Source organism: Pinus tabuliformis, chromosome 3_2, assembly GCF_031772625.1.
Source record: "Pinus tabuliformis cultivar Carrire ecotype Pingquan chromosome 3_2, CPIR1, whole genome shotgun sequence".
Classification (NCBI taxonomy): domain Eukaryota; kingdom Viridiplantae; phylum Streptophyta; class Pinopsida; order Pinales; family Pinaceae; genus Pinus; species Pinus tabuliformis.
Window position 1 is genome coordinate 949,780,890 of NC_142302.1, and position 25,872 is coordinate 949,806,761.

Consider the following 25,872-nt stretch of genomic DNA (forward strand, 5'->3'; position numbering starts at 1 on the left):
TTCTTCTTGAGATCAGGTACATAAATAGTTACCCTGATCCAATTGAAGAGAAACATTCCCTACACCCTTTACAAGCTAGTTGGCATCTTCTCCAAAAATAATCTCCAAGTTTGTTTCCTTCTCTATCATATTAAAGAGCGCTTCCTTATATCCGGTGAAGTGCCTTGAGGCACCACTATCATTAAGCCAATTTCCCAAAGAGTTCGGAGGAGAGGTAGTGGAGAGGGCCGGCATAAGATAATATTCTTTTTACTTATCAGAAACAACATTTGATTTCATACTTGGAGTTCCTTACTTTCTTGGAGGGTCGACCATTTCCTTGATGTCCCTCATTCCTTTTTCCTTTTCCTTTGAACCTGTCATCATTGAAGATGCTCCTGGAATGATTGAGATCATCGTCATGTTATGTGTCCTTTCTATTTGGAGACTCCCTCACATAATGGCCAAACTTATTACAAGCAAGGCACCTGCCCTACCTTCCACCCTTACATCCGAACTTTCCATTGAAGTGACCTTTAGGTAGACCACTAGACGCTTGTCAATGGAATCTATGATAATCTTCTTCGCTTCGACTTCACCATTGATGTACTTGATATTTGGAGCAACCAGTGCCCTTGATGGAGGCTCTGAGATTTTACCCTTCACATAATCCAACACTTCTTGCTCTTTCTTCAGCCGGGAAGTGGGATAAGGAACCCATTGAGCCTTTTTGTCCTTTCCAACTATCTTCGGTGATTGCTCTTTCACTCTTGATTGGGCTTTGTCTTCACCTCACCTCTGATACCGTGTAAAATTTTGGTATGTTCTATGCTATGCTTTAGAGCAATTTACTTCAATTTTTCATATTAGCCTAATGACAATATTCAGATTAGCAATCACATCAGCGTGATAGTTAAGTGCAGATAGAACATAAACATATACAGCAGAAGACAAGCCAAGACAAGAGGACACAATATGTGCCACCAGCCAGGGACAAACTCCAATGTCGGGAAACCCTTGATCAATTCTTCTTATATTCTTCAATAGTTTAGTAGAGAGAGAGATAGTACAAATATACAAATATGAGATTTTATGATAGCAGCAGTAAATCCATCATTCTACTAATGATGACTAATCTAAGATGTAGCCCTGACAACATTCAGTAAGAGTGATGTTGCATATCCCCTTTTTGGTAGATCATCAATCCAGTAGCCCTCCTTACAGCGACAACATTCTATTGATGACTTGTAGCACCTACAGAGTTCAAGCGCTTATGAAGAGTAGATCATTAATGTTGCTGCAATGTTCCTCTAATTGCCTGCTCCTGCAATTATAATAAGGGCACAAGGAGAAACCCTTTAACTTTCCAAGCTGTTAGACAACTAAGCCCTTCAAGGGCTGTAGTCCACCTAGGAGAGTCTTTCCTAATCCACGCTGCCACCTGTACTCAATGCATGCTGCAATACTGCCTTGGAAGAAACTTAGCTACTTTCTATGGCTTGCAGCTTAGCAAAGCAGCTGGCTGTAGCTATAGATTCTTCCAATAGGTCTCATGAACCCTTAATTCATGCCCAGTCATAACCTTGTTACAACGTTGTCACCTACAACAATTCAAGTTGTGTTTAGGGCTCCTTTAGTAGGCTTAAAGTTTCCTTTAACTGTGACTTGAGGCCTCTCTGTTGACTACAATATTAGGGCCTCTTTCTAGCTATGAATTAGAACCATACTTGCTGAGGAAAGGCCTCCTCTATACAACGTACAAACTCTGCGGCTAGGAGACCTGCTTTGGCAGCGGATAAGTGCTACACATGTCAACGAATTAGGGCAGCGTATGGGAGTCTAATTGCTACAGAATTTGGGGCCTTCATGAACTTAGAATAGAGCCTTTAGACAACGTGTAAGGGTCACCCTTAACTGCAAATTAGATCACCCTTGATGACTGTGGCTAGGGCAGCATAGAAGCCTCTTGAGACTGCGGATTAGGGGACTGCATCTAGGGCTAGGACAACGGCCAGATCTTTGTGGCTAAGACTCTTCCTTACTGCTGCTAGGGTAAGGTTAGATGCCTCCTTTTAGGACTGCGTATGGGAGCCTTCTAGGACAGGGGATTAGGGCATCATTTTACTATGGCTTGTTCTCCAATCTGTGTCTAGAAGCTTTCCTTCATGACTGTAATTTAGGGCAGCGTATAAGACTAGGGCACTCCCTCGAAGACTCCTCCTTTATGATTGCATTTAGATCTCATTAGTGCAGCATAGAGGTCTCTCCGTGGTAGCATATAGATCTCATCTGAACTGCAGCTAGGGTTGCTCCTTTAGTCTCCTTTCCTCTTGTGTCTAGGGCTTCTCCCTCTTGATCTCTCTGGCCAACAAAACCCAAAACAAGTGGAGAGAGATCTTAGGAGAAGCGTGTGTGAAAATGACTTGAAGGCCACCTCTATTTATAGTGCAACGTTGAGGTTGAGATTGGGTAATTTGGTTGCTGGCGACCTTGACGAATTGCCACATAACACAAATAAATTCATATTTCCATGAATACATGTTGGAATCGGATAATCTTTAGATAAATCCTACACCTCTTGACGAGAGGAATCCAAGAAAAATATCAGTTGCCATAAACAAGAAGACCCACATAGAGTTTGGCTCTAGTTTCCAATTTTAACAATCATTCGAATACTCATGTTGTAACAATCACTTATTACAAAACTTCTTTATGCTGCAATATTAAATAAAAAAAATGTAGATAGAACATAAATCAAATCTACAATAGAAGACAACCAAGAACAAAATGAGACACAAAGAATTTAGGTCTTGTTGTCGCTCAGATTGTACAGGCACCGTTCTAGATGTCTCCCAACAACAGGCTGTGGGAGGTAGTCCCTATGGAAATGAGGTGATGGAAAATAAGTTGGGAACCAACCTGTCCGGGAGACACAATTGAGTGGCCTAACTACTTGGTAAAATTTAGCAAGATTAAGGATTCGATTAGATTTAGAATTGAGACCAGTGCCTTATGGAGTCAAAATCTCTTGCTTGTTACAAATTAAAGGCAAGTAATTGTTGAACTTTCTAAGTTTACTTAATTTAGAAACCCTTCATGTTCTTTTTCTGATTTATTCCTACCTACTTGTTATTTTTCTTTAACAAGTTATTTACAAAGTAAATATTGAAAATAAACACCAGTGCATGCTCAACATAGTACAGATCAACAACTAAAAGAAACAAGAACAAGCACACCACATGACACCATTATTTTTGAACCAATGTCCCCGGAATAACCCAATGCGGGAAAACCGGTGCAACTATTTGAGGGTTTTCTTATTAAGCAATATCAGAGTACAATCTGGGTGCCTTAACTGGCCTACCTAACAGAGAACTATGCCTCACAGTTTGAGAGAAATCTCCTGGCTGAAACCCCGAAAAACCCTTCCGACAGCTCCTCAGCACAAAATTTCTCCTGCAACGCCAGCGTCTGCCCAATCTGGACTGCGTCAGTCCCTCTTTGTCTCATGCTAGCCTTGCGTCAGCGTTTCTTGGCCTGCGTCAACCCAGGAGGCCCTGCATCAGCTCTAGGAGCCTCTGCATCACTACGCTGGCGCCTCTAGTGCTCTACGCAACACTTGGCTGCCTCTGCGTGGCCTTGCGTGAGCCCTTGCGGGCTTTGCGTCACTCTCCTTGGCTGTTGTGCTGCTCTCCCGGCACAATCTCTGCCTTCTTTGTTTCTCTGTACTCAATGCCCCTCAGCTGCTCTCTCGATCACTGATTCTATCTCTCTTAGCAAACCCTGCTCTAGAGAATAGAATGACTGATCATCTGGTGTACTTCTCCAAGTGACCCTCAAGCCTCCTCTTATACTTTTCCTGTTGACATCTCAACGGCCGAAATTAAGTCCCTAATCAATGGCTAAGATTAGATCTGGCTTGATCCATGTCTTTTGGACCATTCTAACACAGATTCATATTAATACACATTAATATTTTATTTTCCCTAAGTTTAGACTTAGGGACTCCATTAAAAGTATTAATTATTTTAATATTTCCTGATCTGTTTAGACTCTGCCCAAACTCTTTTGGGGTATAGGAGATCTCATGTGCCCCAACCTCTCCACCAAATTTCATGGCTAGAGCACATCCGATCCTACCCCAAATCAACACTCCCTTTTAGCAAGGACTGTGCTCTAGCAATACTCCTCACTGTGTATTACTCTGCTCATCCGGCATCGGTACCTGTGCTGATGCTAGGCCTTCCTGCCCAACATCCTCTGCATTGCTGCCTTGTGTATCGCTGCCCATGGTTCTGCCATTGCCACTACTGCATCTGTACGACAGCTCCATCTGCATCGGTGCTGCTGCTAGTCCTTCCTCCCAGCACTACATCTGCACTGCACCTCCTCTCATCATGTTGCATCGTGCTGCCTACTGCTGCACTGCAACTCAGTTACTGAGAAGTAAGTAACTGATCTCCCAATTGACCTCCCTGTTGGGCTATAAAAACTCACTGATGCTGAAGCTCCCTCTGCTACTAACAAAGGCTCCTTCTCTCCGACCTCTGTGCTGCTACAACAACTCCTTGCATCTCGCACCATTGCACACCTCTCTGTACCTTCCTGTATTGGTGCAACACTCTTGTGCCTCTTGCATTGCTGCAGCCTGCTAGCTCTGTGCTGTCTCGAGACTCCTGCACTGTAGCTCTCTCTGCTACTCCATCCACATCTGTCTCTACTTGTCCAGCCAATCCTGCTACACCTCGTTAGAGCTCCCATAGCAAGGTCTAATCCAAGAGGTTGGGTACCTCAAGGATCATGCCCCTCATTTCCTGTAGTCCACCTAACTACAACTCGATGTCTCCCCACTTCCGCTCAAGTGGTGTGTGTGCACTCATGGCACAATCATCGTCTATCAAGACTTCCTTCTTTGCCTGTGTTGGCGCTGCCTTAATCTCAGAAGACTCTCCCTTACTCTTCTTCCTTGGGCATTGGGTCGCATAATGACCCATCTCCCCACAGTGGAAGCACTTGATATTGGAGAGATCTTTCTTCTTCTGCTTCTCCTGCTTTCCCTCAAATGCTAGGGCCACATCCTCCTCCTCCTCCTTGACCTTGATCACTTTGCTGCTGCTACCTGTCTTCGACTGCCGTGTGATCTCTTCATGGCGAAGAGCTGCTCACATCTCGTCCCAAGGTAGGAGAGTCCCTTTGCCCAAGATGCTCTGGACAAACACTTCCCACTTTTCTGAGACAACATTCAGGGCTATCCTCACCATAAGTCCCTGATCCGGAGTCGCTCCTATAGCAGTCAACTGGTCTCGGATCTCATTCAGTCCTTCAAGGAAGGTGTCAATCGATTGATCCTTCTTCATCTGATATGACCTCATCTGGTTCTCGAGCAACATTCTTCTCTGCACAAAAGTATGCTGGTACAGGTTCTTGAGAGCCTCCCACATCTCAACTGCCATTTCCTTCTCGACTATATGTGGTACCACATGATCCTTGACCCTGTCAAGGATAATGCACTTGGCTCTCTCCATCGCCTCCTCGTACTTATCGTTATCATTAGGGTCGACTGGGATAGCTATAACCTTTAAGGCGAAGTTCTTGACACGATTCCTGTCAAGCACTAATAAGATTTTGGCCTTCCAGACTGCAAAGTTTGATGCTTCGTCCAGTCTATCCTGGTTTCTTACCTCGTGTAGTGCCATGATGCTCCTCTACTTCCCTCCTGGAAGTTCTATGTTCGACTGCTTTGAGTCTCCACTTCTCGTCTGGATGTTCTCTTCTGGACTCCCTCTGAGTCCTGATTTCCTTCCTGGAAATCCTTCTGTTGCTTGTCGAGATGCCCCCTACTCTGATCGTCCTGTGCAATTGCACTGCTGATCTGGGTTCCTCAGCTAGAAACCGTCGGTAACAACTCCTTTGGCTTTGCTCTGTGTTACGAATAAAATATATATATATATATATATATATATATATATATATATATATATATATATATATAACTAACGAGGATAATTGTAAGAATGATTAGTTAATAATAATTAGTAGTTAAGTTGAAGAGGCATGTCTAAATAGGACATGACTCTCCATGAAGAGACACTTGCTTGATATATAAGCAAGCCTCTCATTTTCATTGTAAATCATTCTTATTCATACATTTCAATATATATTCTTGTATTTCAATGGAGATTTTTATATTGCAAGTCTTTTGGAGTAATTAATATGAAGAAGGAACTTTGTTCGCTTCATTTTGTATCAAAGCAATCGATCCTTTGGCTGCTTCACTGCTGCACAGAGCTTGTTTCCCAATCACTGGCCCTTGGCAATCAATCGTCATCAACCTTGTTGCTGTCATAATTGAAGTGTTCGCTACACATTGGGAGATTCTCCATTTTTAGGCCTTTGGCCATTTTTAAAGAAGAAAAAAAGACCTCTATTAAAATAAAAAATAAAACGCTGATTTAAATAGATATATATATATATATATATATATATATATATATATATATATATAAAGGAAAGTTGTACCACTCCCACTGAAGCCACCAAGGAAAATTCACAGTCACTGCAACGTTCGAGCACTGAAAATCCGACGATGCCAATAGATAGCCCCGCTCACATAGTTGGAACTGCTCAACAAAAAGAGATTTACCAACACAGCTGACTGTAGGTCGTATGTAACACCACCTCTCCTGCCTGCTCGCAGCTCTCTACACAACCTTCTCCGTCTGCAGCCATCACGTTCCTTCGACAACACCACCGTCGGTCATCACAACAAGTGTTGCTGCCTCTCCCTTCAACACCGCATGCCAGTACCCTCCCACCGATCGATGCCATTCGCTCTCCAATACAATCAAGCCATTACTGTATTAGAAATCATATTGCCGCATAAAATAATTTTTGTCGTATAAACCATCAGTCATACCCCTCGCCGTACGGTCACGTTCTTCCTAAACTTTGGTTTAATTCTGAAGCGTTAAAATTACAAAGAGCAAAATAAATGTCTATCAATATATTATTTCACTAAGTTGACAAGAGGACGTTAGGGAAGACGCTGTGAATATTTAACGAAAACAAATATATATATATATATATATATATATATATATATATATAAAATTAAAAATTGTTATCCAAATCTCCCTTATAAGTTGATTTTATTTTTGAAGTTCGTAAAAAAAATTATTTAGAGTTGAAGCACTCATTATCAAGAAGAAGGTTAGAAGGTTAAAAGAGGGCATAGAAATAATTAAAAGGAAAAAGGCAAAGATTCTTAAAGTTATAAAAAAAAGAAAAATATAAAAGAATACCAAGATATATAAGGTCCGTTATTTAGTTAAATATAAAGTTATACCATAAGGGTAATAAAAAGTGGTTGGAAGTTTTATAAGATATTAAAAAAAAAGGAGTAGTTGAAAAGTGATAAGGAGAATATTTGAAAAATATATATAGAAATAAGGGATATTTTATAATAAAAAAAAGCTCAAGTTGACATATTGTTAACGTAAAAACATCAATGCAAAATGGAAACTAGTGAGGGAAGATTTCCTAAAACCTTTAGTAAATGTGTTGACACACTATTTAAAATCAAAGGATCACTCGCAGGAAGAGATATCATAATCTCTATCAGTCCTACTGAAAGAAGTAATTATGTTAGTCCTAAATGTGCTAACCAATTGGTGATTCCTGAATCAAATATAGTTGAAACAATTTTTGTTGACACGTGACAAACAATATGACATAAGCAATCTACACCTAAGTATTGGGGATTTTACTTTTACCTCGCAATTCACCGTGAAAACCTTATTTTTTGATGATAGTGACATTGTTTTGGGCTCACCCTGGATGGAAACTCTAGGGTCCTTTATTCTAAATACAAAAAAGAAGTTTTTGACATTTTCCCACAAGAAGAAGAAAATAACACTCCAAGATGTTACACTGAAACCAAATTCAGTAACGCCAGAAGATATATCAGAGATTTCAAAAGTAATTTTTCAAGAAGGTAAAAAAGCATTACAAAATATGCAAAATGAAATTGATAAATTACTGACGCAAATTAAGAAACTTAAGAAGGATAAGAAGTTATTAGAAAACAAGGTACAACAACTTATCGAGAAGGAAGCATCAAATGTAGGAATTCAAGTTGATGACAAAACAACAGATACTGATCCAGTGAATGTCACAACTCAGGAAAAAGACAAGCAAGTTGAAGAAAAGACACGCTTGGATGTTGTAGTTTAGATGATAAACACCCCAAGTGGAGGTTTGGTAACGAACTCAACAACATCATCCCCTGAAGTAAATCAAAAAATTTCCACACACCTAATAAGGGAAAGTAAAGTCCCATATCAACATCCGAATCATGAGAGTAGACAACTCAACGAAGCTACGTATCGGGACCATTAAGACCAAAAACAACAAATTGATGTTCCAGAGAATAATGACATAACATCAATCCTGTCTTATGCTGACAAGTCGTTACAAAATTCCAGTGATCAGAATATTACACAGAGGATTAATATAGGATGGTCTAATCCCTTTTCAGTGCGACAATTTTGTTTGTCACTTAGAAGATCATATCAGCTTGTATCGACGAAGATGATTGTTCCAAGAGAGAAAGTCATTTGCAGCCAAAAAAGATATCAAGCCTTTTTCATCGACAAGCTTTGAGGACCAAGCTTTTTGGGGAAGAAGGCAATGTTACGAATAGAATATATATAAATATAAGTAACGAGGATATTTGTAATAATGATTAGTTAATAATAATTAGTAGTTAGGTTGAAGAGGCATGTCTAAATAGGACATGACTCTCCATGAAGAGACACTTGCTTGATATATAAGCAAGCCTCTCGTTCTCATTGTAAATCATTCATATTCATACATTTCAATATATATGCTTGTATCTCAATGGAGATCTTTATATTGCAAGTCTTCTGGAGTAATTAATATGAAGAAGGAACTTTGTTCGCTTCATTTTTAGACATGCCTCTTCAACTTAACTACTAATTATTATTAACTAATCATTATTGCAATTACCCTCGTTACTTATATTTATATTATTTGTATATATTTTATTCGTAACACTCTGTCAAGTACTGTTCCGACTACAGTACCTCACCAGCTCCACTCTGCAATATTCCTGCAACCTTCTAGACCCTAACAACTTTTTCTCTGTGAACTGCGTCAGCCCTTCTCTACCCCATGTTGGCTCTATGTCACCCCGGATGGGTCTGCGTCAGCCTTGGGATGCCCCGCGTCAACCCTTTGGCCCTCTGCGTCACTCTTCCTGGCTTTTGCGCTGCTAGAAACAACTTTTGTCACCTCAGGACAACTGTTTTCTGCTGCTATTGCTCCGCTCGACTGACGTCTCTTAGTCCTCCTGTGATTTGCAATCATGCTCTGATACCATGTTGAAGTTTTTACGTTTACTTAATTTAGAAACTCTTCATGCAATTTTTCTGATTTATTCCTACCTGTTGTCGCGCAGATTGGCACGACAACGCTCGGACCGGGGGCTGTCACTCTGATCCTCGATCCCTCCGTTTAAGCCCGTCTCCCGCGGCTAAGGGGGGTAGACCCTGCGAGATAGTGAAGACCAACTGCCAAACAGTTGGGTGGGAGACACGATACACGATATGATAAGCACTAGATGGATTTAGAGATTTTTAATAGACCAGTGCCTTGTGGAGTCAATGTTTAAATGATTACTTTTTAAATGATAAAGAAACATGGACCATGAACAGCAACCATCTATCATCAGCTAAATCATGTGACCAAAACGATATCCGGCAACTGAAAGCTTTGAAGAGATAAATGCCTTAAACCACCATGAGCATCATGAATTATTAACCAGACATTGGATTTCGTGTTTCGACTTGAAAATTTCAGATCTCAGCATGAAAGATATATCGCGAAAGCAACTGAAACTGGCAAAATGATTTTCCACAAAATTTTTATTTTTTTTTCAATTTTTTTTTAAATCTTTTTTCAATTTTTATTTTTCAATGTTATGGAAATTAAAAAAACAAATCTAAAAAAAATTAAAATTCTAAAACTAATCTAATTTTAAAACTAAACTAAACAAAAAATTAAATTAAAATTAAAAAATCTAACAAAAACATTTTTATTTTTATAACAAAATTTAAAACATAAATCAAAATCTAAAATCTAACTATAATCTAAAACATAAAATCAAAAAATTAACTAAAAAAAAAAATAAAAAAAAAAAAAAAATAAACCTAAGTCTAAAAACTAAATAAAATCTTTTTATATTTATTTCCTTTTTATTTTAAAACCAAACAAAAAAAAATAAATAAAAAATCTAATTAAAATCTAACATTTACAAAACCAAATATAAATATTTTTAAGATTTTTTATTTTTATGAATCTATACTTAATGAAATGAAATTAAAATCTAAGCAAATACAAAAAGAAACTAAACTACGCTATCTCTAAGGGTTATAACATGAAAAGAAAAATCGAAAATGCATCATACTACAGCCCAAAAAAAAGTCGGGAAAGAGAACGGTATTACCATGAACCCTAGCCGGCCGAAAATCAAACGTATGCCCGAAAGGAAACAAACACTACGCAGATGCCTCGATCGATCTTCACGTTAGAGTACTTCAAAACAGATTTGCTTACCTGAGACAATTTCTTGCTGGTTTTGACGTGATGATCTGCGGTGATTGATTTTTCGATGCCCGGATGATGACAATTGCAGCTTCCAGTGTTCAGATGGCGGGGTGATTTACTTGAGCGTGCAGATGAAATTGAGATCACAGCAATACGATGATCCGTCTCATGCAGGTTCTAATGGCAGAAGTACTCTATTCGCAATGCAGGATGACCAGCATAAACCCCAGGGAAACGTGTTCCTTTGTGTCGGCGGACAGAGGGAAATTGCAGGCGGGAAAATGCACAATCGATGGCTGAGATGTGAGACTGAAATGCGGTTTCGTCCAAATCGTCTGCCCTCTGGCGCTTTCACGCCTTATATCTGCGTGCTCATTTAAAATTCACCTTACATGAATGCTTAATGCTTGAGGCGTGCAGCGTTTAGCGACCAAGTGATGATGATTAACTGAATGCTTGGGAAATTTTTTCATTTAAGGTTGCTTGCTATCCAAGTGCCTGCGGGTTGGTCTGAATGATCTTGCAGAGTACTGACGCCCACATACAGCAGAGGAACTCTCTACACTGGACACAATGATATGCCTGACCTGCGTAGGCAAAATAAACACTTTCCCTCCTTTGAATACTTAGACAGCAAACAGAGAAAGTTCCTGAGGGTTTGCAGGTAGTGAAAGGCGTAACAAATTTTAGATGCTTCATACGCCAGATATATCACCCACGCGTGCAGCTTTTAATGTAAACTGATTTGCAGCTACGCTCTGACAGATTTTTTTTTGAAAACCCTGGACAAGAAAACAAAACCCTAATGAAATTTGAACAAAAATATGAAACCCTAGAACAAAAAAAATTGAAACCCTAAGACAGCTTAATAATTTACAGATTTGGCCTCTGAAATGCCAGATTTGACAATAATTGCAGTAATGTTTTCAGTATATCAGAAATTTTGAATTTCACTGTGAACAGAAAGAAAATCTCTCAATGTAAAACAGAAAAGAAACTTTAAATGATTAACCCAGGGAACAATCAGCTGGGCTCTGCACAGAAAGTGCTTGCGGGAGTTGGCTGGTTCAGCCGAGAACTTCCCTGAACGCCCACAAAATTTCCTTCAAAAAATGTTTTCCTGCACATCTCAAGCAACCATCAGCAAAGAGAGAGAGAAAACTGCTAGATCTCAGGAAATAATGGAGATACCTGCCATTATTTCAGAAACCCTAGCAGCCCTCAAACCCTAGCAGGTGAACAAGATACCTGTGCTCACACTACTCTAAAAAAAGGCTATGATTAATGGCTGAAAACTGAAATATGCAGAAAATTAAAGATCTCACAGCAATTCCAGAGAGCAACACCAACACGATTTGGACCCCAAAGTCTTTTTATTAACCAGAAAATCAGATTACAAGAGAGCTTTTTCAGTACAGACTCACAGATCAGATGCTTTGAAATGACCCCCTAAGACCCTATATAAAGGAAATGATCCTAACGGCTAGTTCGAGTGATCCATGTAGGAATGATCTCGACCGTTGATGAGGGTCAAGACATCTCTTGATCTCATCCGTCGATTTATTAACTTAAAATATTATTATTTTATTAGTTAGGGTTTTTGCTTCATTTTTTAATTTTTTATTATTTTATTATTTTTATTCATTTTTTAATTTTTTAATTCATTTTAAAATGGATCACTGAACTAAGCCTTTCGGAAACATCACCTAGGACCTAGGACTTAGGACTCATGAGGGGATTTAAAACATTTCTCGACCCTCAGGACACATTACATCATGACTTTTACAAAATTACATCTTAAGGGACAAAGCCACTTAATACAGACCCTCAAAAATCACCCAGCTCTGTGACACCACGATAATCTAGCAGATCAACACACTAGGATTCTCCTAAAGTTCTAATGACAAAATCAATCCCGGCTTTGGGGTCAGGTTTGAAGGAAAACTCTGCCGATCCGTGGATCGGTGAGACGAAAAACCTTCCGGGACGTAGATTATCATCAGAAAGTTAGGTCCACCTAGGCAAATTACATACATGACTCATGTCTGCTAAGATTATTTACAATTAATACATGCAGACTGGGTTTACAATCAAAAAGATCAAGCTGCTGATGATGGCAGGATGGCACGGACATGCTGATCAGGTGCTGCTTCTTTCTGTCAAGAAGAACGGGGTGCACTGCATGGGTAGTTGACCAGAAGAGGTCAACACTACCTACTTGTTATTTTTCTTTAACAACTTATTTACGAAGTAAATACTGAAAATAAACACCAATGCATGATCAACATATTACAAATAAGCAACTAAAAGAAACAAGAACGAACACACCACATGACACCATTATTTTTGGACCAATGTCTCCGGAAAAACCCAATGCAGGAAAATCAGTGCAGCTATCTCAGGGTTTTCTTATTACGCAAAATTAGAGTACAATCTGGGTGCCAAAACTGGCCTACCCAACAAAGAATTTCCTTAGCAGTTATGCCTCACAGTTTGAGAGAAATCTCCTGGCTGAAACCCCGGAAAACCCTTCCGGCAGCTCCTCAACACAAAACTGCTCTTGCAACCCGAACGTCTGCCCAATTTGGACTGCGTCAGCCCCTCTCTGTCTCACGCTGGCCTTGCGTCAGCCTCTCTTGGCCTGTGTCAACCCTAGGAGGCCCTGCGTCAACCCTGGGAGCCTCTGCATCACTACGCTGGCCCCTCTAGTGCTTTGCGCAACACTTGGCTGCCTCTGCGTGGCCCTGTGTGAGCCCTTGCTGGCTCTGCATCACTCTCTTGGCACAATCTCTGCCTTCTCTTGTTTCTCTGTACTCAATGCCCCTCAGCGGCTCTCCCGATCACTGATTCTATCTCTCTTAGCAAATCCTGCTCTAGAGAATAGAATGATCGATCATCTGGTGTACTTCTCCAAGTGACCCTCAAGCCTCCTTTGATACTTTTCCTGTTGACATCTCAACAGCCGAGATTAAGTCTCTAATCAACGTCTAAGATTAGATCTGACTTGATCCATGTCTTTTGGACCATTCTAACACAGATTCATATTAATACACATTAATATTTTATTTTCCCTAAGTTTAGACTTAGGGACTCTATTAAGAATAATAATTATTTTAATATCTCCTTATCTGTTTAGAATCTGCCCAAACCCTTTTTGGGTATTGGAGATCTCATGTGCCCCAACCTCTCCACCAAATTTCATGGCTAGAGCACATCGGATGCTACCCCAAATCAATAGTAATTGGATGGACAACTACTTCTTAGATGATTATCTAACCTATATGAAATGTAAGTCCTAAGATCTAGGTGAAACACAAAGATCTTGGTTACTTTTAAGTTATGTGCCTAGTCTAAGTTGGACCTTCCCCTTAGTTGTTTTGGGATTAGTCTTTGAAGTAGGTTGTGGGATGGAAGCCAACGGGAAGCAAACAAAGGCTCGATTAATGATACTTCCACCTGTATTCCAACTTCCAACAACCCAGTGCCTCCAGTGCTGCAGATATTGTGGCTCTAACTACTGCAAGGTCACTATTATAACCACTAGAAATCGTTGAATCTCTCAAGCTAAATGAGAAAGGGTTGTCCTAGGAGTCTATCAACCAAGCTTAAACTTGGAGATAAGTTATTAATGCAACTATGCTTAGAATGAGATGCAAGGTGGATTGAGTGAGTCTTAAGTTAAGATTATTGTGTTATTCAAGAACTTGATGTTGATTCTCTTATGACAGGAGTATTTAACAATTTATTGAAAGACAATCTTAAACAAGACCAAGTGCTCAATGAAACAAGTGCCAAATTAGCCAATGAGATGTCAATAACCACTACTTGAGATAATCAAAGATCTTCCAAGATACTTCAAAAAGATAGATGCCAATGATGATTCCACAAACTGACTATTAATGATCTTTATTACTCAATGCCACTTATCAAGAGATATTCAACTAAATTCACAAGATACCAATATGCCCATAGATACTCAATACCAAGGAAAGTTATGATTTAAGTGCTTTAGTGAGTGTTTGTTAGATATGAAACTTTGAAACTTAATGTTCAAGTCATGACAACAAATATGTTAGCACACTTAACCATGAATACCAATCCAAAAATCTGATTCTACTTATATTTTAGGGCAGCAGTAAGTAAATCAATGTAGATCCAATAAACAGCAAGTAATGGTGACCAGAGATGATCAATGAGATGCCTAACACTTTGCCAATGTAAACTTATGAGTTTTAGCCCACTTTAAAATGCAATGTTCAGTGATATATCAGGTTTCAAAATGCTTATTACAGCAGTAAGAAAATATGTACAAAGTGAGCTATCAATACTTCAGCGAGTGCCAAATTATTCCCAAAGCTTAGAATAAACATGCCAAACTGAAAAAAATTGATTTTTTGAGCCCTTTTAGGTGTGTTATTCAGAAAATATCAGATCTGATTATTCAGTTATGCAGAGATATTTCAGCAAGCTAAGAAATAGATCTAGGCTAGATATGCAATGCCCAAGTAGTAAAAACTTTAGGAAAATTTTATCATGCCAATTTTGAGATATTTTGACCAATTGTGTTTTTAGGGCCTTTAATTCACTGTTATAAGTTAGATATTACAGCTGTAACAAAACAGTGAGGAAAAGAGAGTTTAGAGAGCAAATCCTAGGCCCATGGCCTTATAGCTCACCTTGCCCAAATTTGCCAAAATTTTGCAATGAAGTTGCCACATGAAATACAAGATTTTGAGCCAAATTTTCTACAAAATACACCAAGCATCAGTCCCAAAAAAATTTCAGAAATGGATAAGGGTCAAATTAGGGCAAAAGAGGCCAATGCTAGGCCCAGTAGGGCTAGCGTTGGGCAAGACAAAGCTTAGGAGGCCAAGGAAGAGGAAAAGGGGGTGAAAGAAAGCCAAGAAGGCTCAACGCTGGAAGGAGAAGGCCCTCTAAGGGCTAGCGGCTAGGGTTTAGGGTTGAATGAGGGCCAAAATGGGTCAAAAGGAAGCCAAGAAGGGAGAGTGAAGGCAAGAGAGGAGAACGCATAGGAGGACAGAGGAGGAAGAGCGTAGGAAAGGGATGGAAAAGGCCATGGCTAGCCCTAAGGGCAATCATTGAAGGTCAAGGTGGGAGCCTGAGGCCTCCTAAGGCCATAGGCCATGGCTAGGCCAAAAATGGTCTGAAACCCTCAGCGCAGGGCCAAGGAGGGAGGGCTGAAAGGCCTAAGGGCTGATGCAGGCCTTCTGGGAGGCCAGAAAAGGCGACACAAAAGCTTCTAGGTGTTGTAAAGTGTAACTAGGTTCGGTCTTCATAGTGACATGTAATTGTGACTTTTGTAAATGATGTAAAGAAGAAAAATAAAATTATTATTGTAAGGCTTGCCTCATGGGTTTCATGAGCAAGAGATTTTATTTAGTGGTTTCCATTGAGAGCCTTAGGATTTATCATTAGAGTTAAAGAGTTAATGTCATGTATGAAGAGCTCTTCTTGAGCATGTGTAAAATATATATATGTCGAGAAATTCCTCCAACGACAAGCACAAGAACCTCTCTTGAATTCGACCTCCAAACGAACTAAAGATCTCATGTTGGCCTTACCTTATAAAGACGCATCAGTTCATATGGCTCATGTCGGCTTATTTATGAAGACCAACCACTATATATAGGGTGAAGGCACTTCGCATAAATCACAACTCAGAAAGTTTGGATTCCTCTGTAGTTTCGGTGATCAATTACAGTGAAGAAGTTCGGATGTCAAATCATAGTTCAGAATTCAGACGAGCAAGGAGAAGGAGGAGATTTAGGGACAACACTTCATATATCTCTGTGGTTTTTGGATAGGTAGCAAGAGAATGAAGTTCGTATATATATCTCTGAGATTTCGGGTATCAAGTATAGTAAAGGCTACAAGAGTTTGGACCTATCTAAATGTAGAGATCAGTTTGGATTGGTTTAAGGGCCAATCTCAGGAGCAGTAATTCAGAAGGTCTTAGTATAATCTCTGTCCTACAACAAAGAGGATTCAGTGCTATCTCAGGAAGATGATCACTGGTATGTGACAAGGTCTTGGTACTATCACATGTGGAAGATCTAGATGCAAAGAAGATCGAAGTGGAAGAGAATCGAAGAAGAAGACTGACAATGAAGAGGACTTGTGTCTTGGTCTTGGAGAAGCTACTAGGTCAAGGGTCTTGGTCTTGGTATTCGTCAATTGAAATCTCTATAAGAAGAATTTGTGCGGGGTTTCCTCTCAAAGTGTGAGAGGTTTTGGCCCTGGCTTATGGCCTACATGCTGTGTCTCTTGTCTATTTATGTTCATGCATTGGTCGCTGTTTGATGAAGAAGAACACTAATAATCTAACAAAAAAAGGTCCTAATCTAAAGAAGTAAAAAGCATTCACAAGCAGTCACTAATAGAAGATAAATCCCCTAATGCTAATGCCCTAGATTTCTCAACATGGTATCAGAGCTAAGGTGTCAAAGTCAAGGAAGGGCTTCTCATCAAGGGACACTCAAGGATCGAATCTCAAGAATGGCATCAAAACAAGTTGAAGGATATCAAAGCGAAAGTTCAAAGATCTACATTGAAGAATTAAACCCTAGATGAAAGAAGAAGGTCTACTTTAGAAGAAGTCTTGGGATCATCAATCAAGGTCAAAGCCTTATTTCTACTCAAGGCAAATAGATCTACAAATCAAAGTAGCTAGATGTCTCCACCAGCAAAGGTGTTGGATTCTATAGGCATCATCAAAAGACCACAAAGACCCTCATCAAGTTATCTACAAAGCAAGGTAGCTTGAAGTACTTTAAAGATAAAGATCAGATCATCTTGGAGAACGTTGAAACCCTAGAAACATTTATGATCTGCACTCATTCACTAACAAATAATTCAGAGTATCGTGAAGGTGAGAAGGCACTATCATCATCTTCAAAAGCTATAAGGCAAGCTCCCTATCATTGCAACAAGGATCCCCTCCTTATCCTTGAAGAAGACCATTCGAGGAAGCATCAAAACATCCTCATCAATCACCATCAACAAAGGAAGCTAGATCTAAAAGCATTGACATCATAAAAGGAGCAATTTCCTTTATTGAAGAAGGGCTTTTCATTTGGAAGAGGATCATCCAAAAGGAGCACTAATACATCTTCTTTAAACCATCATCAAAGTGATCAAGTTGGAGATTTCATCTTCACTTATCAAGTATCTTTCATTATATAATCAAATTTGGTAAAATGACTTTGTTTTGCAAGGAAATCTATAAATTGGTTGGGTCATCGAAATTCCTTGCATGGAAAAAGGAGGATAGACATAATCCTCGAAGAAAGTGAAGTCATTGAATATATTAATGAAAAGGTCTCCTTTGAATACATGGAAATGGATTCTTATGAAAGGTCCCCTCATATAGCAGTATTGGAGACATCAAACAGATAGTATATGATAAGCTGGTAGAACTTTACTCTGCAGATGCGATAAAGAAGGTCACATCACTTAGATCTAAATTACACAAATTGAAGGTATTAAAGGATAAAGGGTTATATTCATAAGATCTCAATTGCAAAATCTAGGAGAGATAATCCTCATTGTTCTAAATGCACCAATTGATGAACAAGGTAACAAATGTCTATGGGGATAAGAAGGCTATCCCACTCATCAACTTGTGGTTTCTATGCAAGATAGGAGAAGACAGGTTAAGGGAAAAAAAAGTATTCAGACATTTTGTGAAAAGGAAACAAGAACATAGCTAAGATTCTAGGTTTTGAGCATTACAAGAAAGATTGTCCTAAGTGTAAGAAGGACAATAGAGAAGGAGTCCATTTCACCGAAGAAGTTGAGGAAGCTGAAAGAAGGAAGTCCAAGGAAGAGGAAAAACATTAGAAGTAAGAGTTCGTGACATCACCATAAGAAACATGAAAGATGTTTGCCAGTCAACTATGAAGGATATAGCTCTTGAGAACCTCATTGGAAACTTAAGGGAAGAAGTCATCCAGGTCAAGTCTCATCATACATCAAGTCAAAAGGAAACATCTGCTGGATAGGGATATGCAAGATCCTCAAGATTCTGTGATGGAATCCTCATCGGAGGATTCACCGATCTAGAATGGAAGCAAGTGTTTAATCAGGACTCCAACATGTGAACTTCATGGGATGATTGTATGATGACATATGAAGCAGATCAAGGGATTGAAGATCTTTTCAATCAAGAAAGCTGCTGAAAGAAGCCTAGATGGCCTAAAGGTTAATTATGTATGTATGCTTGTATTCAATATTATAAAGTCATGTTGTATGGTTGCAAGTAATATGGATCACTGCTCGATCTTGAGAAGCATGATCAAAGGAAAGGAATCTCCTCATATGAAAGGTTGCTGGAAGGCATGGGTTGCATTAGATGAAATCAACATAATATGGCCTCATATGAAGTATGAGGTGTGTTGACCACTACGTGTCAACAACCCATAACAGTACACCCCCCTTTTTTCACAAGAGGGATAGCGCCTGATCGATGTGTCTGTGCCGTCCAGCGTTCATCATCAATCTGATTGTCATGTTATAATGTAAACCCATTCTGCATGTATATGATGTAAATAATCTTAGCAGATCTGTGTCATGTATGTAATTGCATAGGTAAACCTATTTTTCTGGTGATGATCACATTCCGAGAGGTTTTTTGTCTCACTGATCCTTTCTTGGATGGTCAACAGAGTTTTCCTTCAGCCTTACCCCAAAGTCGGAATGAATTTTGTCACCGAGATCTTAGGCGAGTCCTAGTTTTATAGATCGAGTCTATGTAAAAGTGATTTGGGAATAATCCTAACTATTTGGTTAGGTTATTTTATTACAAATTGCTTAGTTTGCTGGACTATATTTGTGTCGCAGAAATGTGTAGTCTGTGAGGGTCTATTTCAGAGGGGTTTTCCCCCTTGTGATGTAAAAGACATGAAAATGATGATGTAAAGTGTCTTGAGGGTTGGAAAAATAATTTATCTTCTCATAGGTTAATTAATTAAATTTTTTTGGCCAAAATTAATTAAAATCCTAAGCCAAAAATTTAATTAATTCTAGGTCCTAGGTAAATTTAAAAGATTAAAAGAAGAAATCGCAAAACTTCAACAAAAGAATGAAGCATCAAAAAAGAAATATAAAAATTTTGAAGATCGGTTTCATGAAAATTCAACAGAAAGCAACGAAGAAATTTGGCATCTAAGGGACCACAATGAGAAATTACTTTCACAGATAAAGAAGTCAAAGGTTAAGAAACAAAGACTAAAACAAGAAAATGAAAGTTCTGATAAGGAACTAAAGGAGTATCTATCAGAAAAAGAAAAAGAAAATTTGTGCCTAAAAATCCTTAATAAAAAATTATTATAGCAAATAAAAAATTTAAAAGATAAAGAGAAAGATACCAAGGACAAAGTCAACGCTTCAGAAAATGGCAAACTTTCATGTCTAAGGAATCATAACCAAGCCTTACCTATGCAAAGAAAAAGGCTTAAAAGTAACAAGAAATCAGTAAATGACAAGTTAGAACAACTTCAAGAAGTAGTATCGAAGTCTCCAGTCATTTCAATTCTAGTTGAAGATAAAGAAACAAATATCGATCTAGTCAAAATTGTAACTCAAGCAGAGGATAAACCTATTGAAGTGAAGACACATGCAAAAGTTGCAGTTCAAATGATGGACATTCCAAGTGATGATTTAGTAGCCAACTCAACAACAACAACGCCTGAAGGAAATCAAGAAACAACCACTAACATGATAAGGGAAAGTCCAACCAAAAGAACTATTTATCGACACCCAAATCACAAGAGCAGAATTTCCAATCAATCTATGTACCAGTATCACTCAAAACATAAACCAAAAATTTATGTTCCCAAGAACACTGAAGTTTTCATCATCCAGTCCTACAGTAACTATTCATCACAAATTTTCAGAAATCAGAAGATTCATTTAGGATGGTCTGATCCGTTCTCAGCACGACAATTTTATCTATCACTTAGAGCATCATATCATTTTGTATCAACAAAGATGGAAGTTCAGAGATGAGAAGATATTCTCAGTAAGCTTTGAGGACAAAGCTTCTTGAAAAGAGAGACAATGTTATGAATATAATTCATATAAAAATAATAAATATAAATATAAATATAATAATGATAAATAATAATTAATTAACTAATGGTTAGTTACTTAGTAATGAAGAGGCATGTCTTAGAGACACGACTATTCATGAAAGGGCACCTGCCTAGGGTATATAAGCAGGCCCTCATTCTCATTTGTAATCATCTCATATCTCATATAAATTCTTATACAATATTCAATATACAGTTACATGCCTTACAATGGAGATTTAGGTCTTTGAAGTATTTTAAAGATTTCCGCTGCGTATATGACTTTTGGTCATTACAAAGATCAGCCCTTTCATGATGCCCAAAATTTTGGAAATGCTCAATGGTAATTCAGCCTCTTGTTAACTAATTTAAACCCAGCTTTAATCTATAACAACATGCGTTCGAACTGCTCCTGGTGCATGAATTCTGGAAATAACCCTGATATTTTGGCCGAGCAAAAGGTATTGTGAAACCCAACTCGGCCTCTATGTGTTCTCTGGAAGTGTGGCCTTGAGGAAACATTGCAAACTTCAGAAAATCAGTCTCTTGGTGGAACAACTCGATGACTGCAAGGAAGGGTAATTCGGCTCTCTATATAGTCAATATGAGCAATACAATTTGGCCCCTTGAGATTATTAGGAAATTCGACCACCTGCAATGACAAGTATCTGGAAAATGCCTGCAATCACACTCAGTTAGATCTTTATAGTATACTCTGGAGGATAATCCAACTAGGGTGGCAATAATGTCCACCGAAGGAGAAATGCTAGCTAGGGTGGCAAGGGATCCACCGAAGCTAGGGTGAGTATTTTGCTTGAAACCCTCTATCTGAAACTTGCTTGAGTTTATCTTCAATAACAATGAGAAATGGTTAGATAGACTGATTAGCAAATGATGCCCAACCTCCTTTTATGAGTTCTCCCCAAGCTACTAGACTCCTTTTTAATATTATTTTATTGGTGGAAAACAATGAGAAATGGTTAGATAGACTAATTAGCAAATGATGCCCAACCTCCTTTTATGAGTTCTCCCCAAGCTTCTAGACTCCTTTTTAATATTATTTTATTGGTGGGGCCCACTTTCCATTAAGTAACTTTTTGCCACCCTTTTTAAGAAAATATTATTTGCTGCCATTTTCTAATAAAATAATATTTGCCTCCTTTTTTCTAATAAAATAATATTTGCTGCCAAAATAATATTTGCTTCCCTTTTTCTATTAAAATAATATTTGCCCCTTTTTATTAATATCATCAAAATTGGGCAAACTCCCTAGTAACTTCAACACTCGAAATATCAGGGACATATCATATAAATCTCACCAAAGGCTGCAATTAAGGAAGACCAAGATCAAAAGTGGGTTATGAGTTGGCTATTGTTCATTTATGGAGGTTGTTAGTGGTTAGTTTCTCTTGGACTGTGGAGGTACATTGGAGCTTATTGACATGGTTATCCAGCTTGGAGGAGTTATTTGGCATAACCATTTCACTATTCTATTCATTGTTGACTGGTCATAAGAGTTGGTTACATTATTGTGTTGTCTTCCTTGGAGATAAGAATATATATAGTATGATTTATTGTTTCTTCTTGGAGAAGAAAGTGGATCTCTACAACTAATTTCTCTTTTTAGTAGGAAAGTTGTTTAGGATGTTAGAAATGTAGTATCGTATTGTTATTCCTTGGAGAGAAAATGGATCTAGGAAAACAATCGTAGAGCTCAACTGTGTTTAAAGACCAGCTCTCAACATTTGAAAATGGTGGAAATCTTAGAGCAAGAACTCCTTTAGGCTATGGTCTATCAATTTGTATTGGAGCTATTGAATGGATCAATAAAGTACCTTGTGGGTGAGGATATTGTATAGATCTTAATGTTATCTCTGGTTGCTGGAATTATCTTGACATCTGTTAGTGGAGCATTGAATTGGGTAATGTCGTTCCTTATTCTTTTGCGTTTATCATTGGGGATGTTCTCAATAGATGCAAATTTCTGTATGCATGTGCACATATATGTCATTCTTGGGGTGGGGATGGAGGGAATTAATATGAAAAATATTCGTAAGTGTTGGAGTTGATGTACTCTTAGGAATCTAGGATCTCCTTGGTTAATTTGTCATCATCTAAGGCAGCAAAGATGGGGCTCTTGTACAGCAATGAGGGGGCTCTTTTACAGAAATGACGGGGCTCTTGGTCCTTTATAATGGACATGCTACTGTACCTCAGATTTGGGCCTTGATATGTTGCCATGGTGAATACTCTCTTCTTTGAAGTTTCTACCTTTACTTTGGTGAATAGCTCTCTCTCAAATCAAAAAAGGGCCTCCATAATTTGATCTAGCAAGGTTTCCCCCTACTAACCTTTCTGTATGTTTTAGTTGTTGATGCATTAAGCTATCTCTTGGAGGTTGCTAGGATCCAAAGGATGATCATGGTATCTCCTTCCTGGATGACTCAGAGATGGTAAATAATCAATTTGTTGATGACTTGCTCCTTCTAGTGCCACTTGGTAAAGAGTTGATGGACAATACAATTGTAGAAGTGTTTTGTTGGATTCGTTAAGAGAGTTGGTGGGATCCTAGATGTTAAGCAATTTGGAGTTGGAAGCATGAGAATCAGTGCTTTATCTAACTGCCAAGGTTCCAAGTACACGTTTTGAGTAGAAATGGTAATTTTTTTGGAGAGATTTTGGGATTTTGAAGCTCGATGTTGGAAGGATTAGATGATATTAGCTTGTGAGAAAACACTCATTTCTTCTAACAAGATAGCTGTTAAAGACATCATTGAGTTGCTCCCCTTGGAGGACTTGTTCAAACTGATAATTGATATGCATGGTCCTTTCTGGAGAGCTTGGGGCTTAGTGTTTGGTAAATAGATCCAACATTATGATTCCTGAAAGCTTTAAAACTTGCTTCACTAGAAGCATGTCTCTACACATGTTCTTAATGCTCTATTGAACTCTTCCTATCTTGAGGATATGTGGATTCACAAGCTATGGGCAAGACTTTTGATGGCAGGCTATCAAGCAAGGACTACCATCCAAGGCCCATTTGGATAAGAGTCAGCTTATAGATGGAATTTGCCTAGTCTGTGATAAACCAGAGAGTGAAGCACATCTTTTGGGACTGCCCACTTACTAGAGATTGCTGGCAGCACATTCAGGTTCAACTGTTAGTGTTCTTCCAGGGAAAGGTGGAGAGATTCAATTTTGGAGACTCCAGGTATCTAATGCACCTGGCATTCTCAGGGATTTGGAATTAGCGTCAATGTTATTGCATTGTTCACTCTCTAGAAGCTATAGATAAGCTAGGGTGTAAGCTTGTTTTTGCTAATGAGGTCAGTTCACTTCAATCTTTCTGTTGTAACTAGTTGAAGGATATGTATGCAATTGTTGGCTAAAGGAGTTTTGCTAATCAAAGATGCTTAAAGGACTTGTGTGTTAGCTTTTTTTTATTCTATTTCTGCACTAGCTGTGTCGAGGAAGAGGATTTGATCATTGTATATACCCTTTCTTCTTCTTCTTTTTTTTTTTTTTTTTTTTTTTTTTATTTAATTCCGTAAATATTTCCTGTTAATATAACTGATATTTTAAAAAGGCCTTTACTTCAAATCTAATTCGAAGGATAACTTACCTCCTCAATTTTATTGTCATTTATCAAATTAGTAACTTTGTTATCTTTCTATAATATTGTGGTCTAAGACTGATATAAAAATAATTGTTCAAATACCTCATCATTCCTTTCATTTAGAAATATCCAAAGAGTATATTCTTTTTGTCAGATCTTACTAACTTTTTTCATTGATGGATTTGGGTTTGTAACAGTAAGTTCTTTGTGATCAATATGTAGAATTTTTCTCCTTTTGCAGGTAGTATGGCAAGGCCTGGGACTAGATGGAGGCAATGGCGTGGGGAATTGGACTGAGTAGGTCTTTAATGATTTGACTTTTCCTGTATCAAAACTTATTCTATCACTTAAGACTCTTAACAATTAATGTATCATGTGCATTCTCAGTTGGTGTTTCTTATCTAAAATATAAACATTAACCAGTCAGCTCAACATATTGCTTGTTATGTAGACTTGAACTAGTCAGTCCTCTACATCTTACATTTTCAATTCCTAGTGTTGTTAAACACACCATTGGCATATATTTCCATGGATAAATCCAATATTATACAGTAACCGAATATGTGTATTTCCATCTTTTGGATTGTTATATTGCACTATTTTCATGTCATAGATACATCATTGACATGTTTCTAGGTATTGGCAGAAAAAAACACCACCTTAATTCTGCATTTGACATGGTTAGATTAACCACCATTGATTTTTATTTTGTCACAATACTAGTATTTTCCCAAAGGAAACCATTCATTTTTTCTAGTATTATGTGCTTTCCTTTCATGATAGAAATTTTGATGATTATAAGGGTCATGATTTGTAACTACATATACTAATGATTATAATAACAAGCATGTGGATGTAATGTGCACAAGTATATTACTATATAATTATTACCTAGGATTACACGCAGCTCTCCCGCACCCACATAATACTATGTAGTCGATCTAACTTCTAGTAGTCACCTACTTTTATCACGATTTACCCTTTCAAACACTATTTATACTATCACATTCCAACTTTCGATGTCATTATTGTAACCTTTTGATGAGACTTATTGTAGTAAGTGCAACAAACATAGAAATTTGTGCTAGCACATGTAGTGTGACTGTTGCAAAAGCCCCATAAAATTGCAATAAAATCGGCAACTTGCGAGTTTTCCATAGTGTTGATTTTAATGGCGATTTTTTTTGACTTGAAAAATTGCTGATTTTATCATAAAAGTTGCTGGAAAAAATCACAGGGTGTTGTTGGGGTGAGTTAAATTAGCTTTTGATTTTTTTTGGCATCATTTTGCATCATTAGAGACAACTTGATTCAGACTTCAGACAGCTTCTGAAAATATTTGGATGATGGTCAACTGTAGTCAAACCCCTGGATGTGTTGATTTGGGGTAGCTTCGGATGTGCTCTAGCCATGTAATTTGGTGGAGAGGTTGGGGCACATGACATCTCCAATACCCAGAAAGGGTTTGGGCAGATTCTAAACAAATCAGGAGATATTAAAGTAATTAATATTTTTAATGGAGTCCCTAAGTCTAAACTTAGGGAAAATAAGGTATTAATGTGT

The 25,872-nt window shown here is 38.2% G+C and overlaps 1 protein-coding gene across 2 annotated transcripts in view; it reads left to right on the forward strand.

Annotated features, from left to right (window-relative positions):
- GEK1 (D-aminoacyl-tRNA deacylase) overlaps positions 1-25,872 on the forward strand; it is a 443,933-nt gene that overhangs the window by 220,737 nt on the left and 197,324 nt on the right. For both annotated transcript variants that reach the window (XM_089417245.1, XM_089417246.1), the window contains exon 6: positions 24,551-24,606. In XM_089417245.1, coding sequence (XP_089273371.1) covers positions 24,551-24,606 — 56 coding nt within the window. The remainder of the gene's footprint in view (positions 1-24,550; positions 24,607-25,872) is intronic.